Here is a 14846-nt window from a genome sequence, read left to right as displayed (position 1 = left end):
AAAGTTTGAACCCAGCGAAAACTTTCTTTGCCGGCCAATTTGGAGAAACAAACCAGATAACTCAACCCCCCCCCCACATTATCAGTTCCCCCCGGGCACAGTTATCACTTAAAAATAAAGCAACCAAAATTTCACCACAACCCCTCCAGATTACTCCCTCTGGACTAAGCACCAGCAACGACATTGTCCCTGTCAAATCAAACTCCCTCTCATGACCCTCTGACTTTGACCGTCAGTTTCTTGTGAATGAAGGTTAAGGGGTTGATCAAAGATCCAAAGTTAAGCAACTCGATAGCACTTTTTCCGGGAGGCCAAGCCGAGTATTCACTACATGGATGCCTTTAGGAACGTGGAGTTCACGGTTAGTCCGTGCAGGAAAGTTCTCTACATGGGCGCCTTGAGGAACGTGGAGTTCACGGTTAGTCCGTGCATGAAAGTTCACTACATGGACGCCTTTAGGAATGGCGTTCACGGTTAATCCGTGTAGGAATCTTGGCTCGGCGGCTCCGCCGCATTCAGTGCTTCAACTTCTCAGAACTTCCCTAATAATTATGGTGGGACCGCTTGTCCCTGTAGTCCCATGAATAGCGGTCTCCTTCTCGGCCACTACTTTGACAATCCTTCCTTCGGGAGCTGCCGTAACTCAGGGAGCCTCCATAATAATATCGATTGCGGCCACCACCAAAACTACCGCCCAGTTGTCCTCTCCTGTAGACCTCCCGACGCCTACGAAATGCCTTCCCTACTGTTATGGTCCGACCCTCCAAATCCTTGCCATTCCAATTCTTCTCTGCCTCTCTGGCGTCTTTTGTGCTGGCAAACGTGACAAAGCCGAACCCTCTTGACTGTTGCGTTTCCCAGTCTCTTACCAACCGCACTTCCACCAGCGGCCCATATCTGTTGAAGACAGAGGTCAGAACTTCTTCCTCTGTTTTGAAGTTCAGTCCCCCTACAAATAACTTGGCACTTTTGTCGCCATCCCGAGCTGGTGTGGTGTTATTTTCCCTGCTGGGCTCTTTACCAACCCTCAGGTTACCATAAACTTGACCCCCGGTCAAATCATTCCCGATAACCACAGATACACCCTCTACAGGAAGCGTGGCTTGTAAACCGACGGTGACCGGTCCTGACACCAAATCGGACTCCAAATGGATGACATGAAGGGGAGCACTAACACCGCCCCCGATCCCCTGTAAACGAACACTATCCCCCGTTGCCGTCTCCTCGGACCATGGCAAAATGCCTTCAAGCATTAAAGATTGATGTGCCCCTGTGTCCCTCAATATCCTAACCGGTTTCCGGTTAGTCGAGGCTCCATCCCGTGACACAAACCCCTCTGAAATAAATGGTTGGTAACCCTTTTGATGGCGATTTCTCACAATGGCCATTGCATTTGGAGTCGTAATAGTCGGACTCCGCTCTGGGTCTTCCCTTTTCCGGAGGTAACATTGGGACATCAAGTGTCCAGTTTTATGGCAAAAAGCACAAGTAGGCCCGGGGGAGAACCTCGGGGTCGGCCTTGAGCCCCCCGAAAAATAAGTTTGTCTTGGGTCCGTAGCCCTCTGATTTCTAACAGTTGGGGTATCATAGTTCTCCCCATAATCATCTCGAGGTCGCCGCCATGTATTGTCGTTCTCCGCACCTGCTGTTCCCCACCTCCCCTGCGTAGATCTAGGCGAGGAGTTAGGTTCGTGGACCCCTATTCGGTGGGTTAAGGCATAATCATCTGCCATGGGGGCTGCGTCCCACAACTTTGGTACTTTCTTTTCCTGCAGGTACACTTTGATGTCCTCGTGGACACACTGCTGAAATTCCTCCACCAGGATCAAGTCACGCAATGTTTCGAAGTCTTTCCCGACTCCTTTTGACTCACACCACCGATCAAACATGTTTTCTTTCACTCTGGCAAACTCCACATGGGTCTCACTCTCCCTCTTTCTGGCATTCCTGAAGTTTTGCCTGTAAGCTTCCGGAACCAACTCATAGGCTTTGAGGATGTGCTTCTTCAGTACCTCATAATCTGCACATTGGTCCATTGGTAGCGCCGAATAAATCTCTTGAGCTTTTCCCACCAGCACACTTTGCACGAGTATGGTCCAGGCCTCCTCCGGCCAGTTTAATTGTCGAGCCACTTTCTCAAAGTGTGGAAAAAATCTCGCGACTTCCTTTTCACTGAACGGTGGAACCAGCCTCACATGTCTGCCCACATCCCAGGTTTTCTGGTAAGGTGTCGACCCCGTCAGCAAGGGTGGTGCCTCTCCCCGTTCTCTCATTAACTCCAGCTCCTTGAATTTAATTTCTTGCTGAAGCTCCATGTCACGTTCCTTTAATTCCCTTTCCGCTTTTCTCTCCTCTGCTTCGAGTTCCCTTGTTTTCATCCTTTCTAACCTTTCCTGGAGTTCTCGTTCCCCTCTCCTTTCTTCTTCTGCTTGTTTCTCTTCTCTTTGATCCGTTCCTGGCTCCGTAATTGCAACTCCAGTTTCCGGAGCTCAACGTCTTCTGGTTCTTCGGGTAGCCACTCCCAGGCTAACTCGTCCCATGTTCCTAATCCCACCATAGATTGTATCACCGTGGCCTGCAACTCTGCCTTCCTCAAATTAGTTCGGACCTCCAAGTTAAAATGTTTGGCCAATTTCAAGAGGTCCGACTTTAGCAACGCTCGGAACTGTGCCTCACTCGGGGTTACCCCAAAGTTCTGTGCCACAAACGCCATGGTGCCTATCGTTAACACCTGTTAACCTTCACCCAAGACTTTACCCCAATTTCTCAAAAAATTTACCAATTAATAATTAATTAATAAATTTTAATTAATAAAAAATTTTTATTTTATTATTTTATACAATTTTACATCCCGGACGTAGACCCAATTGCGAAACCGCAAATCGTAATTTGGACGAGCCCCCAATTCTGTTACGTGGTCCCCTCGGTGAATACCTGGTCTCGGTGACCCCAGGACCGTGAGAGGAACTTCGCCAGAAAGCTGTATTATATATGCGCTTTCGCCACGCAATCCATATGAATTTCACCCAAGAGACAACGGACGTTCAAGGATATATTTCAATGGTAATGATACCATACAATTTCAATGACACAACCACGGAGATTTTCCCCGAGCAATCAACCATACACAACCATCAACAATTCCCAATTCACAATCAATTCCCTATGAGTAAGATGGCCATCTTATATATGTGTGTCCCGGTGAGTACTCACTACCCCCTTTTGGTCTCGGTCCCGCACAATGTCTCTGGGCCCCTCCTGACCAAGATGATGGTCGGCGTCGCCGCACTCGGGCGGTTGAACGAACCCCGGGTGGACGTTTTTCCACCGGGCAGGTATCGTACCAGGCATCCCGGCTACAGCCCCTCGTGGCCACTCGAAGCGGGTACGGGAAAGCAAGCCAAAAACCCCACGCCGCTTGCCAGGCGTGTTAGGCCCCAACGGGCGACCCGTACGCGTCTTTTTAGACGGTGTCACGAACGGCGCCAAACGCTGGGTCGGTGCACGGCCACACGACAGGTTGACGTCCACCGGGCAGGTATCCGTCCCGGTAACTCCTCTCGCCAGACAGGCTCGGGAACGCCGCTTTTCCACACGGCTCAATCAATCCCACCTTTCGTCGGAGCGGGGCGAGGAAAAAGAATACTCGTCCTTTTTCTTCCTCGTGTCTTTTCTCTTCCGTTTCCGGTCACTTCCGTTTCCGGACACTTTGCAGAAGGGCTCCTGACCCTCCAACCACAACAACCCTTAATCTATTACACATGGATAAGCAAAGACCTGAATGGTAATTCACATACATTCACATAAATATGTAACAGTACTCAGTTCCCAATCCACTGGAATGCGGCCTTCTTTCACCACCAGATTACAGATCTCTGTCATTCTCTTCACACCCCAACTTCCTGCTGCCTTCAACATATCTCCCACAACTCCCGTTGGCCCTCCCGCTTTTCTACACTTCATTGCTTTTATCGCTTCCTCAACTTCCTTCTCAGTTATCTTCTCTGCCGGTCCTAAAACTGGGTTACTCTCTATGTTGCCATCCCATTCATTCTGTATTCAACAGCATTTCCATATATCTTTTCCATCTTCCTTTAATTCCATCTGGGTCGACAACGATTTGTCCCACTTCATCCTTCAAGCAACTCACCCCCATCACATCACACCTCTCTTTCACTATCTGCTTTGCAATCCTGAATACTGCTTTCTGACCCTCTTCCGAATCCAAGCGTTTTCCGAACATTATCCTACATGCCTCCTGCGCCTTTGCTACCTCTTTCTTTGCAGCCTTCCTGCCTGCCTTATAACTTTCATGCTCTGCTGTTTCTGCTCCCGTACCCTTCGCCTTCTGCCACTCCTTGAACTTCTTCCTCTTCTCGTCAATCCTCTTTCCAACTTCATCATCCCACCACCATGTTTCCGAGTGCCTCGGTGGTCCTTTTGTCCATCCACGTACCTCACCAATGGCTCCCAACAGACAAGCTTTCATTGACATCCAACCACGTTCAAGCTCAACCACATCATCCTCTACCCTACTCAGCCGCTCTCTTTTAATGCCTCCCTTACTGTCACCTCTTTCAACCTCCACACCTCATTCTCGGTTGGTACTTCACTCGCCGAGCTCTCCTCGCACCTTTCACCCTTATGTCGCAGACAACCAAGTGGTGCTGTGAAACAGCCTCCTCCCCCGGGATCACCTTTGTGTCCCGGAGGTGCCCCCTATCTCGCCTACGCGCCATCAGGTAGTCAACGGTTGTCGTCGACCCACCTGACATGTATGTAACAAGCTTATTATCCTCTTTCTGGAACTGAGTATTACAAATCAACAAATCAGCTCCATCAGCAAACTCCAAAATCCTTTCACCTTCTCCATTTCTCACACCATATCCGTAACCCCCATGAACTCCCTCAAAACCATCCATACTCCTTCCCACATGTCCATTTAGGTCTCCTCCTACCACAACAACTTCCTCATCTTTCACGTTTTCCATCAGCTTCTCTATCGCACACCAGAACTTGTCCTTCTCTTCATCGCTTCGACCAACCTGCGGAGCATATCCCGAGATGACGTTCACCAAGAGCTTTCCAATCACCATTTTCACCATCATCAACCTATCACTCACTCTAGTCACACTCAACACACTGTCTGCAATCTCCTCAGAAAACAGGACACCAACACCATTCACGCCCTCTGGGCACCCTTGCCACACAAACTTGTATTTCTGTCCCTGCCTACCCTTCACCATTCTCACACCACTTCCCTTCCATCTCGTCTCTTGCACACAACATATGTCCACTCTTCTTCTGACCAATACTTCCACCACTTCTCCTGATCTCCCTGTCATTGTCCCTACATTCCATGTCCCAAACCTCAGAAACCGATCTCCACTTCGGGCTGCACCCTGCCCATATGTACTTGTAATTGTCATGGTTCTCTTTCTGAGGCAATGTTTTTTATGGCCGGATGCCCTTCTTGACGCCAACCCTCTTAGTCGTCTCTTACGACACGCAGGGATACGGTGTGCCTATTCTAATCCAGGGTACACACTGGGAAACGTTTAAAACATGGAAATTCTGGGGGTGGGGGGTGGGGAGGGGGGTGTGTGGGGGGGGGGGGGGCGGCGTCAGCATCACAGCTGCGGTTTAAACATTTAAATAATGTTTAAACAAAACCATGAAAAACATTCCGGGAAAAGTCTCCAAGTGAGAACGTGGATTTGAGAAAGAAGGAGCAGAGGTGGAAGAAAAACGAGATATAGGGGGCGGGGCACAAGTCGAGACGAGGAGGAGAGTGAACAAGCACGTGTCCGGGAGGAGAGAAAGAATTAATATAGAATTTTCTGTTTATTTGTTTGTTCAGCTTTTAAAACGTTGGACAAAGAGTAAGATGTTCGTGAGAGGCAGGGGGGGGGAGAAAAGAAAATCAAAGAAACAAGCAAATACTATGAAGGAAAGAACTTATATTCACAAAATACTGACGGGGGGGGGGGGGGGGGGGAGGGAGCCTGGAGCACGAAGCGCGAACAAAAAAAACGACTAACTACACACAAATTTGCAATAACCACAAAACCAAAACCAAATAGAAACACACAATAACACACACACAACAAAACAACCAGTGGAAATTTGACAAAGACACGAATGGGAAAACACTCAAACTTTGATGTCGTGGAGAGATCGAAGCAAGCCCCGTCGCTTAGTAACTTTTATTTTAAATGATTCATATAAACATCCGTTAAATCATATCACATGCAAATCATCAAAATCTAAACAGTATTTGTGGAATTTCAATAAAAGCCACATCACTGTTCATATCGGTAAATATAATTCCATCGTGTTTGGAAAAACTGGAAAATTGGGGAAAATTGGAAAAATTGGGAAAAAAATTGGAAAAACAATATGGCCTATTTTACTCCAGGGGGTCCCAGGAGTACCCATCCAAAATTTCGTTGCGATCAGTTCAGCCGTTTTTGCGGTACCTGGGAACAGACAGACAGACAGACATTTGGTGAATTATAGTAAGACTAGCCGAAACCCGTGGAACATCCACGGACGGGAGGATGTGGTGTATGGATAGAGTGTACCATTATGGATGGCATAGGGGAGCGCTCATGGGATCTTCTTCTTCCGTTAAGCTCCAATTTTTTCTCTTTAAGACTTAAGTTAAGTCCAATCAGTCCTCTCTGCTCGAAGTGCTCAGGCCATGCCTTCCCACTCTCATACTTTTATTTCCGTTCGGTGTAGAAAGAGATTGACATATCGTTCGTCTGTTTTCAGCTCGTTATCTTTAAGCTTCCTTACGTCTCGCCACCTGCTACACCTCTCTGAGTTACGAGGATTTATGCAACGCATCCCGAGTATCGCAACGTCACTCCATTTAACTTTATTAAAATGACGATAAAGACTTTTCCTTATATATCCTAATTTAAAATGTTCAAGGGAATAAAAAGACCATTTGGTTCACACCACCCATGTTCACACCACTCGACTGTCCAATCAGCGGACGGCTCGCTTCGCCTTCGCCCAGCAGACGCCAATACGATGGCGTCGTAAGATGGCGTCGTATCGGCCGTTAATCGGATGCTTTTGGGCCCCAACGTCGGCGAATTCAGATTTTTCGAGTATGTCTATACGTGATAAACAAAGAGCGCGGTTCGTAGATCGTAAATCCATTAGTGCCGTGGGCATCGGGTCACCGGGTGTGGCGTAAAAGGGATAACAAAGTCGAGTCCTTACGGTATTATTATAGTAAGATGGACCAATCCCGTGCCCGGTCTCTTTGTCAGATCTTGGAAAAAATAAGGAACTTTTCACATTTTGTCTGAAACATGCCTCACACTCTCACTTTGTCTCTCCAGAAGGACAGCTTAGCTAATCCCACAATTGCTGTGATCAGAATCTGGGAGAAGTACAATCCCTGGAACTCCCAGACCTCACCATCAGCCATAACCAGTCTTCAGCAGATCATATATCTCCAAGCCAGCCATTCAGCTGCCAACTTGGAATTATTCTCAAGTCCTTCATCTGCTGTTCTCAGCTTAAAATGGTGTACAGGGTCTTTGTTCAAAGTGCTCTGCTCTGTGGGCTGGTGATGTTGCTTCCCATCTTACCTCCTCAAGACAGTGGAGTCCAAGACCATTCATGTCATTGGCAATTCATGATAGGATGAGTCACAGAGTCCAGCTCATTGCTCACTTCAGACAAGATGGAAACCTTCGACTTTTACCATCTCTCTTCTGGTCTTGCTCTTCCTGCCTCTCTCCTCTTTACCCAACCCCCGCTGCTTCTTCAATGTCTCACACATTCTCCTATAAACCCTTACCATGATATCTTATAGAAGTCTAGGCCTAATGCTCACCTCAATTCATTCATCTGTATCTTTTCTCATCTTCCTGAGTCTGTTATCTCATGTTCTTCCCTCCAGGATGACTGCTGCCCATTGCCATCTCATGCATCTCTCCAATGTCTACCTCTTTGCCTTACGAGACTCACCGAGACCCTGTACCTCTTTTACATGCGACTCCTCTCCTCATGCTATGGGTCCACACATGCATTATTGGACACCTGTTTCCTCTTCAGCCCACTATCTGTTGACCCTTTTCCCCCTGTTGCTCTGCCCTTCCACAAGTAACGACACCTGTAATAACTTGTTTTAAAACATTGCCTTTGCTGCTTTAACGATACTTTACTGTGCAGAAGGAAGTACAGTGGAAAGAAAGAAGATTAGTATGAGATATAGTGATTCTCATTTTGTGAAATTACCCTTTAACTTTTTTTTAATGCGGAAGGCCATACAGCAGTGCAGCGAACGTTTATCCATTTACCTGTGATCGCTGCAAGGTACAAGCCAACGTCACGTGAAGTTAGGGCATACTCCCACAGCACAACCTCATCAAAGAGAGGTCCACTGGGAGCTCCAGCAAGCTCATCACCTGGAACAGGTGCGAGGACCAGCTGCTCTGAACTGTCATCGCTTTTTTTTGGAGGCTCACCATCTGGGTAACAGGCCATGAGCGAAGGTGTCATGTCTGACGCAACAAAGCTGCCGTTGACGTAAGCTTTCAAACCTTGGTCTGGTCTCCATGTGAAGAGCAGGTGGACCCAGCCATGGCCTGCAAAAGGAAATGCAGTCCTAAATACCATTAATTTATAGTCATACATCTTGGGTTCCATTAGTTGTTGGATTGTCCACCACCATTCCCAAATTGATGTGCAAGAGCTATTGAGATATTTTTCTAATCACAGTTATAGGATCGCTCTGCCCTGTTGAAGGAATCCTATATGTCATACAGTAATGCAGTTTCAAACTGGGAGAGGTACATACAAATACTATCAGGATGGCCTAAAGGGACGTACTCACCAGTCTAGCCTGGGTTAAAATGTCGGCCTAGCTATAAACTGTCATCCAGTCAGTCACAGTCAGTCACAGTCAGTTTCACAGTCAGGGCGTTTCATCAATGTGTGTGCCATCCCTCGGATGGACGTTAAACTGGGCGTCCCATCTGCCAGAATTAGTTGGTGGACGTTAAGGATCCACAATGTCTATCGTGAAGAGGAGGCAGGCTATCACCAACACCCTGAACAAATTCCATGTCACCGACTATCCATGGGGCTGCAAGTTTGATCACAAAAACGTCATCAGTCAAATGGTCTGGCAGCCATATTGGAATGAAGGAACATCTTCTTTAAATGATTTCTCTAAAACCGCTTAACTGATCGATGCGAAACTTTACACACACCATCCACTAACCTTGAAGCATATGGTGTACTAATGATGATATCATTAATCATGTGGTGTGGCAGCCATTTTTGAATAGAAAAACGAACCTTATACAATCAATGCAAAAGTTTATATATGTGATCGACTATCTCATTTGAATCCGGTTTTAAATTTATGGCATAGGTCATGTGGTCAAGCAGCCATATTGGATTGAAAAAACAAATCCGTTTAAAATGTTCTTCTCGTAATCACCTTAACAGATCAATGCGAAACTCCATATACATGATCGACTAACCAAACCATGATAAATGAAGTTTGATAACGAAAATATCATGGGTCACGTGGTCTGGCAGTTATATTGAATTGAAGCTAAACAATAAAAAAAATATTCTAACCATGGAACCAATTGATGCAAAACTTTAAGTATATCATCAACTTCCCATGTCGATAAAAGTTTGATAACTAAAACAGCATCGGTTAAGTGGTTTCAGAGAAAAATATTTTTAAAGGTTTTTCTTCAATCCAATATGGCTGCCAAACCATGTGACATATGATGTCATTGTTTTGAAACCTTTTCCCCCAAGGGTAGTAGATGATATATTTAAAGTTTCGCATCAAACGGTGAAGTGGTTCCAGAGAAAAAAAAAATTTTCATGCTTTCCTCACATTCAATATGACTGCTGCTATTTTAATCGTCTGAACTATGATGTCATACTTATCAAACTTTATTCCTCGTGGCTCGCAGTTTTATAAGAGCCCATGTATAATTGGCAGTTCTTGGGATCAACTAACCATGAGAAATATAGTTTGAGTAAAATGACGAAATAGGACAGCAGTGTCATTGCAACGAGCGGCGTGGGATGGCATCGTCATAGGATGGCATCGTAATTGGCACAGGCATCGTTTGGTACCCGATATAACTGCTCGCAGTTATAAGTGGCAGCTCTAGTTTACTTTTAATTATGTGTATATATACGCATCAGGAAGAAGAGAATTGGTTTCGCATCTCATGGTCACTTCACAGTTGCAATTCCACAAATTTTCCGCATATCTCACGGGATTGTGAAATGGACAGGACATGTAGGAGCTGTTTTGATTGCAATTTCTGTGAAGTCGGTAATACCATGATAGGGGTAGAGACAGCATTAAATATTCTGCTGTTTCGATGTGGGAATGCCTGTTTGCTTTTGTGGGGGCGAGTGAAGAGGGAAGGACGGAGTTCGGGTTGGAGGGGGATGTTGGGGTGAAAAGGTGGGACAGAGTTGGAAGGGGGAAGTTGAGGCTTTGGGGGTGGGCTTAAGGGCTTTCGGTGAGGGGGACGGGGGCTTGAGAAGTTGTGGTGGGGGGATGGGTAGGAATTTGAAGGGTTGGAGTGTGGAGAGCATTGGCACCTTAGGGTCGGGAGGCGAAGGTTGATGACTTGGGGTTAGCGAGGGAGGGGGGGGGGGGGTGGGGTTGATGACTCGGGGTTTGTGAGGAAGGCAGGGGAAAGAGTTGAGGACTTTAAGTGATCTTTTACATTGAACGGTTGTTCTGCGGGTTCTTGCTAGTGCAGTTTTATTGAGCAGCACTGCGGTTACAGAGTAGGAGGATCTTATCCACGCAGATAATTTGATCTTGAGAAAAATACCATTGGATGTTCACTGTGACGGTCAACTATGTGTCCCTCTGATAATTAATTTCCTGATCCAATGCTTTGTATTTATGCTGCACCAGACTAGAGCTTTAGACTTCTTTAGTCTGGAACCAAAGCCTGGGCCAGACAGATCATATACAAGAACTATTGTACATTCTAAGTAGTCACAGAAATGTTGGTTTCATTCTCTACACATTCAGCTGTTTCATTGAAACCAACATCTCTCCATATGCAACTGTTAAAGTGTAAATCTGTCCACCAGTATGCCGTCAAGCACAGTTTACCTTAAAAAGAGTCATCCTGACAAAAAAAATCTTCCATTTCGTCTTCCATTTCCAATACTATATTTGTTATGTTTCTCACCAAGAGGAGGGAGAGACACCAGCCAGTGTTCACCAGATTGTGTCCGAACCTCGGTCTGTCCCCCTGAGCTGCCAAACACGGCGGTCAAAGCACCTGCAAGCAAGGCTCCACCAGGTACAGGTCTGGTAACCTGCTCCACAGTGTTATCGGCACCTGAACCCGGGCTGGACAATGGAGAAGTTTCTTCAGTGATAACTCGCCAGAAAAAGGCTAATGTGAAGCCTGGTAAAGAGAGAAAAGAAGTAAGGGGCATTGAGACAACGGTTGTGTTGTGTCAGATAGTAACTAAACTTCAGTAATCTGTTATTCAATGCTCTAGATAATTGTATCTACACAGGTCTAAGCTAATGGAAGAGTTAAACGACTAAGGTGGTAGGTTAACTGATCTTCAGAGGGCAGAGGGGGACAGGCAGACAAACACACATGTGTGTGATGTGTTGTTTCAAGGAAGTAAAATGGTTGGGTTTAGCATGAATATAAAAAGTGGGAAGTGGTTATAAGAACCGCCAAGAGGTAGTGATGGGCAGCAGTCTTTAACGACCGGAGGGAAGAGCATGAGACGATAGACACAGGTGCGCGGTTCCACAGACAAAACTAGGGCGAAGTCAATGGCGTGCCATCGCAAACCCCCACGCTTCCAACCTAAAGCAAAGTTGAAAGATGGCAAAAGCTTCCACCAGAAATGACCCAATATCAAATTTTCAGTTGATATTTTCCATATTGACCCCTGTGATCCCAAGTCTCGACCCCCTAGGGCAGGGGTTCCCAAACCCAGACCCAGGGTCGCAACCCCAACTTGAACCCCCCATCCCCCTCAAAACCCCATTTTTTTGAGTGGAGATTTTCACGTCAAAAGCGTTTTCTCCGACAATTTTTATTATAGGTATCAGTACCAAATAGGTACCGGTACCATTTGGGTCTAGAGGGAAATAAGATTTCAAGTTTTGTTTCGTGGACAAAAAAAGTTTGGGAGCAACTACCCTAGGGCATGAACCGGGGGTCAAATAAAAAACATAGGGGCAATTCCCCTGGCGCTCACCTGGTAGAATAAAAGGTATACTGCACCGACTAAGGGTATTTTAAACCAATTTCAATGGTTGCTAGAAGACAGGGCAGCAGGTATAATCATACCAACATAATCATAACACTTTAAACAAACCAACCAAAAAAAATACCTATTTTGGGGGGCAAACCCCCCCTTCCCCAACCCCATATACCTCCTAAGATCCCAATTTTTCTAATGCCTTGAACAAAAATTGGTACATCACGGGTGATTAAGGTTGTAGTGAAGTTTCATCGAAATTCCACGTGTAGTTTCTGAGAAGAAAGCAAATACCTATTTTGGGGGGAACGGACTGACTGACGGACGGACGACACGCCATCGCATAAGCTCCCCTGAACTTCGTTCCAGGTGAGCTAAAAATCATTGCATATTTCATGTGTCCCCCAAATGTTAATTGCATATACAACGTTTAATTAAAAAAAAAAAACTTTAAAATGTGCCTGCAATTGCATTTTTTGGCATTTGACCTTTTGTTCCCATCCCAGGTGGCAGGGCCAAAATGATAATGCTCATGCACCTTCGTGTCACGAGGTGATCACAACTACCAAGTTTGGTGATTTTCAGAAAGACAAACAGAACCAATCACAATATCCCCCCGTTTTTTTTTTCAAAAATGCGTCAGAACAAAAAAGCACGATGAAGGTATGGAGGTACATATCAAGCTTGGCCTAGAGGAGGGTAACTAGGTGTGTATTCCTGGAAGAACATGAGTGACCTTATGGAAGAGAGGGAAGGAGGGGGGATATTGAGTGACAGAATAGTGGGCTGGTGGAATGAGACCAGAAGAGAGACAATATAGACCTGTGAGGCCTTCAACCTGCCGACGGTGAGCAAGGACCAGATAATAGGTGTCGATCGCCTGCCAATAAATGGCAATTACATAGCAGGCCGAGACCATATGGCCACAAAAGGGTTAGGATTATAAGCAACTGCTCCAGCCTCGAGTAGAGAGTCATACTCCATGGAACTTTGGATGTAGACCTTTCACAATATTGGATGTAGACTAAGGACGACTCAAAATTGACGTCACTTTGTGGAGAAGAACAAGGCACCAACCAGCTGTTAGAGGAAGGCTTGAAGATATGGCCAAGCCAGTCTGTGGCTGGTGGTGAGGCCTAGAAACTCCAAAGACTTGACTGCTCACGGTGGTTACCGACTAGCATAGAATGAGGGATTCGCCAGGCATTCCTTATGGAGAGAAAGGATGACAATATGGGATACTTTTTGAAACGTCGGCCACATTTTCCATCCAATCGTGTAACTTTGTTTAAAAAATATCCAGGGGTCGGCACCAATATTCAAAGCTTTGCGTCAATCGCTCAAGATGTTGCGGAGAAAGCTAATGTAAAAGCGAATAGAGATCTAAGGTGAAATGCGAGGGTGGAAGGAGAACAAAATCGGCTCACGGCTGAAAAAAAATCGGTGTGGGCCTCGGCTGATGTTCCACAACATGGTCAAGGCTTGTTGTAGATACCTATTACTAGTAACCTTTACACAAACAGCTTAAAACTACCAGAAAGCACCTCTCTTTGTACAAGCAAGTGGTTGGGTGAGGCAGGGAGATGGTGGTTTGGGCACATGGAGCAGCGTAAGCATTCGGGCGGTTCGTAGGTACACTTCAGTGCCTGCAATTCCCTCCAGCACCTCTGTCCATCACATACAAAGACAACTCAAATACAATACAGCATAGCTTATTGTCAACTCCGTGTTAGATCGTAAGATATTCTGAGAAAATCGTTTTCATCTAATTCATGGTTCCTGATGGAACATAAGGGTAAGTCAATGATGATATGACAAGTCTAGACAATTTATTTATTTATTGTATGCTCAGTCGAGGCTCGTGGAAGAGCTAAAAAAAAAATTGTTAAACAAAACAAACAAAATAAAATTATGTTTCAAAACAAGATTGAAGAGAAGACGTACCAAAAGCAGCACTCAGGTTACCGTGTGCCGAGTTGTTGATCAACATGACCGAGCTGCTGCCCACACGCAATGCCGCCATCCCTGGAGGTCTTCCTGTGATTGGAAACAAGTCAGGAACTTGGCGTGTCCACCTGTACAGGTAAGGGCAATACAGGTTCAATGAAACAGCAATCGTTTGACAGACTCACCAGGTGGCCCCCGACGGACAGGCACGACCATTTCTCGTATCCCTGGCACAGAAGCAAGTGGCCAATAATGCTTGACAGAGGACAACAGGACCTTGACTGCAAAGACCAACAACAATTTCTTTAAATATACAGAGACTGGAATGAGCCAAGACCAGGTAATCTTTGTTGTATTGTAAATGATATTTAACGCTTTACACATTGATTTACAATAAACGTTGATGAAGTTTTAACTCAGAGTAAACTAGAACGGCACTCAGTAGAGCGCGTACCTTCGCCAGGCTGAAACGTTTATGTTTTGTAACCCACTGATAGGTCGGATCTGGATTCGGATCTGCACCAAAATTAAATCGGCTTGTTCTTGTCACCTAACCAACTAGTCCACCTAGTTTAGTCATACCTCGTCCATAAATTTTTCAAATATCATATTATGTATCGGGTTTAGCCCTACCACTC

At 45.8% G+C, this 14846-nt stretch overlaps 1 protein-coding gene across 1 annotated transcript in view; it reads right to left on the bottom strand.

Annotated features, from left to right (window-relative positions):
* The window catches only part of ADGRD1 (adhesion G protein-coupled receptor D1), a 75893-nt gene extending 61411 nt beyond the window's left edge, over positions 1–14482 (bottom strand). Inside the window, exons 1-5 of the mRNA XM_078780366.1 lie at positions 14394–14482; positions 14206–14298; positions 13806–13928; positions 11220–11441; positions 8325–8612 (exon numbers count right to left, since the gene is read on the bottom strand). Of these exons, the coding sequence (XP_078636492.1) occupies positions 8325–8612; positions 11220–11441; positions 13806–13928; positions 14206–14298; positions 14394–14424 (757 nt within the window). The 5' untranslated portion in view covers positions 14425–14482. The remainder of the gene's footprint in view (positions 1–8324; positions 8613–11219; positions 11442–13805; positions 13929–14205; positions 14299–14393) is intronic.
* Positions 14483–14846: the final 364 nt, after the last annotated feature.

Source organism: Myxine glutinosa, chromosome 6 (assembly GCF_964187855.1).
Source record: "Myxine glutinosa chromosome 6, kmMyxGlut1.1, whole genome shotgun sequence".
NCBI lineage: Eukaryota > Metazoa > Chordata > Myxini > Myxiniformes > Myxinidae > Myxine > Myxine glutinosa.
The sequence above is the reverse complement of the archived record's forward strand: the minus strand, read 5'-3'. Positions and strand labels throughout refer to the sequence as shown.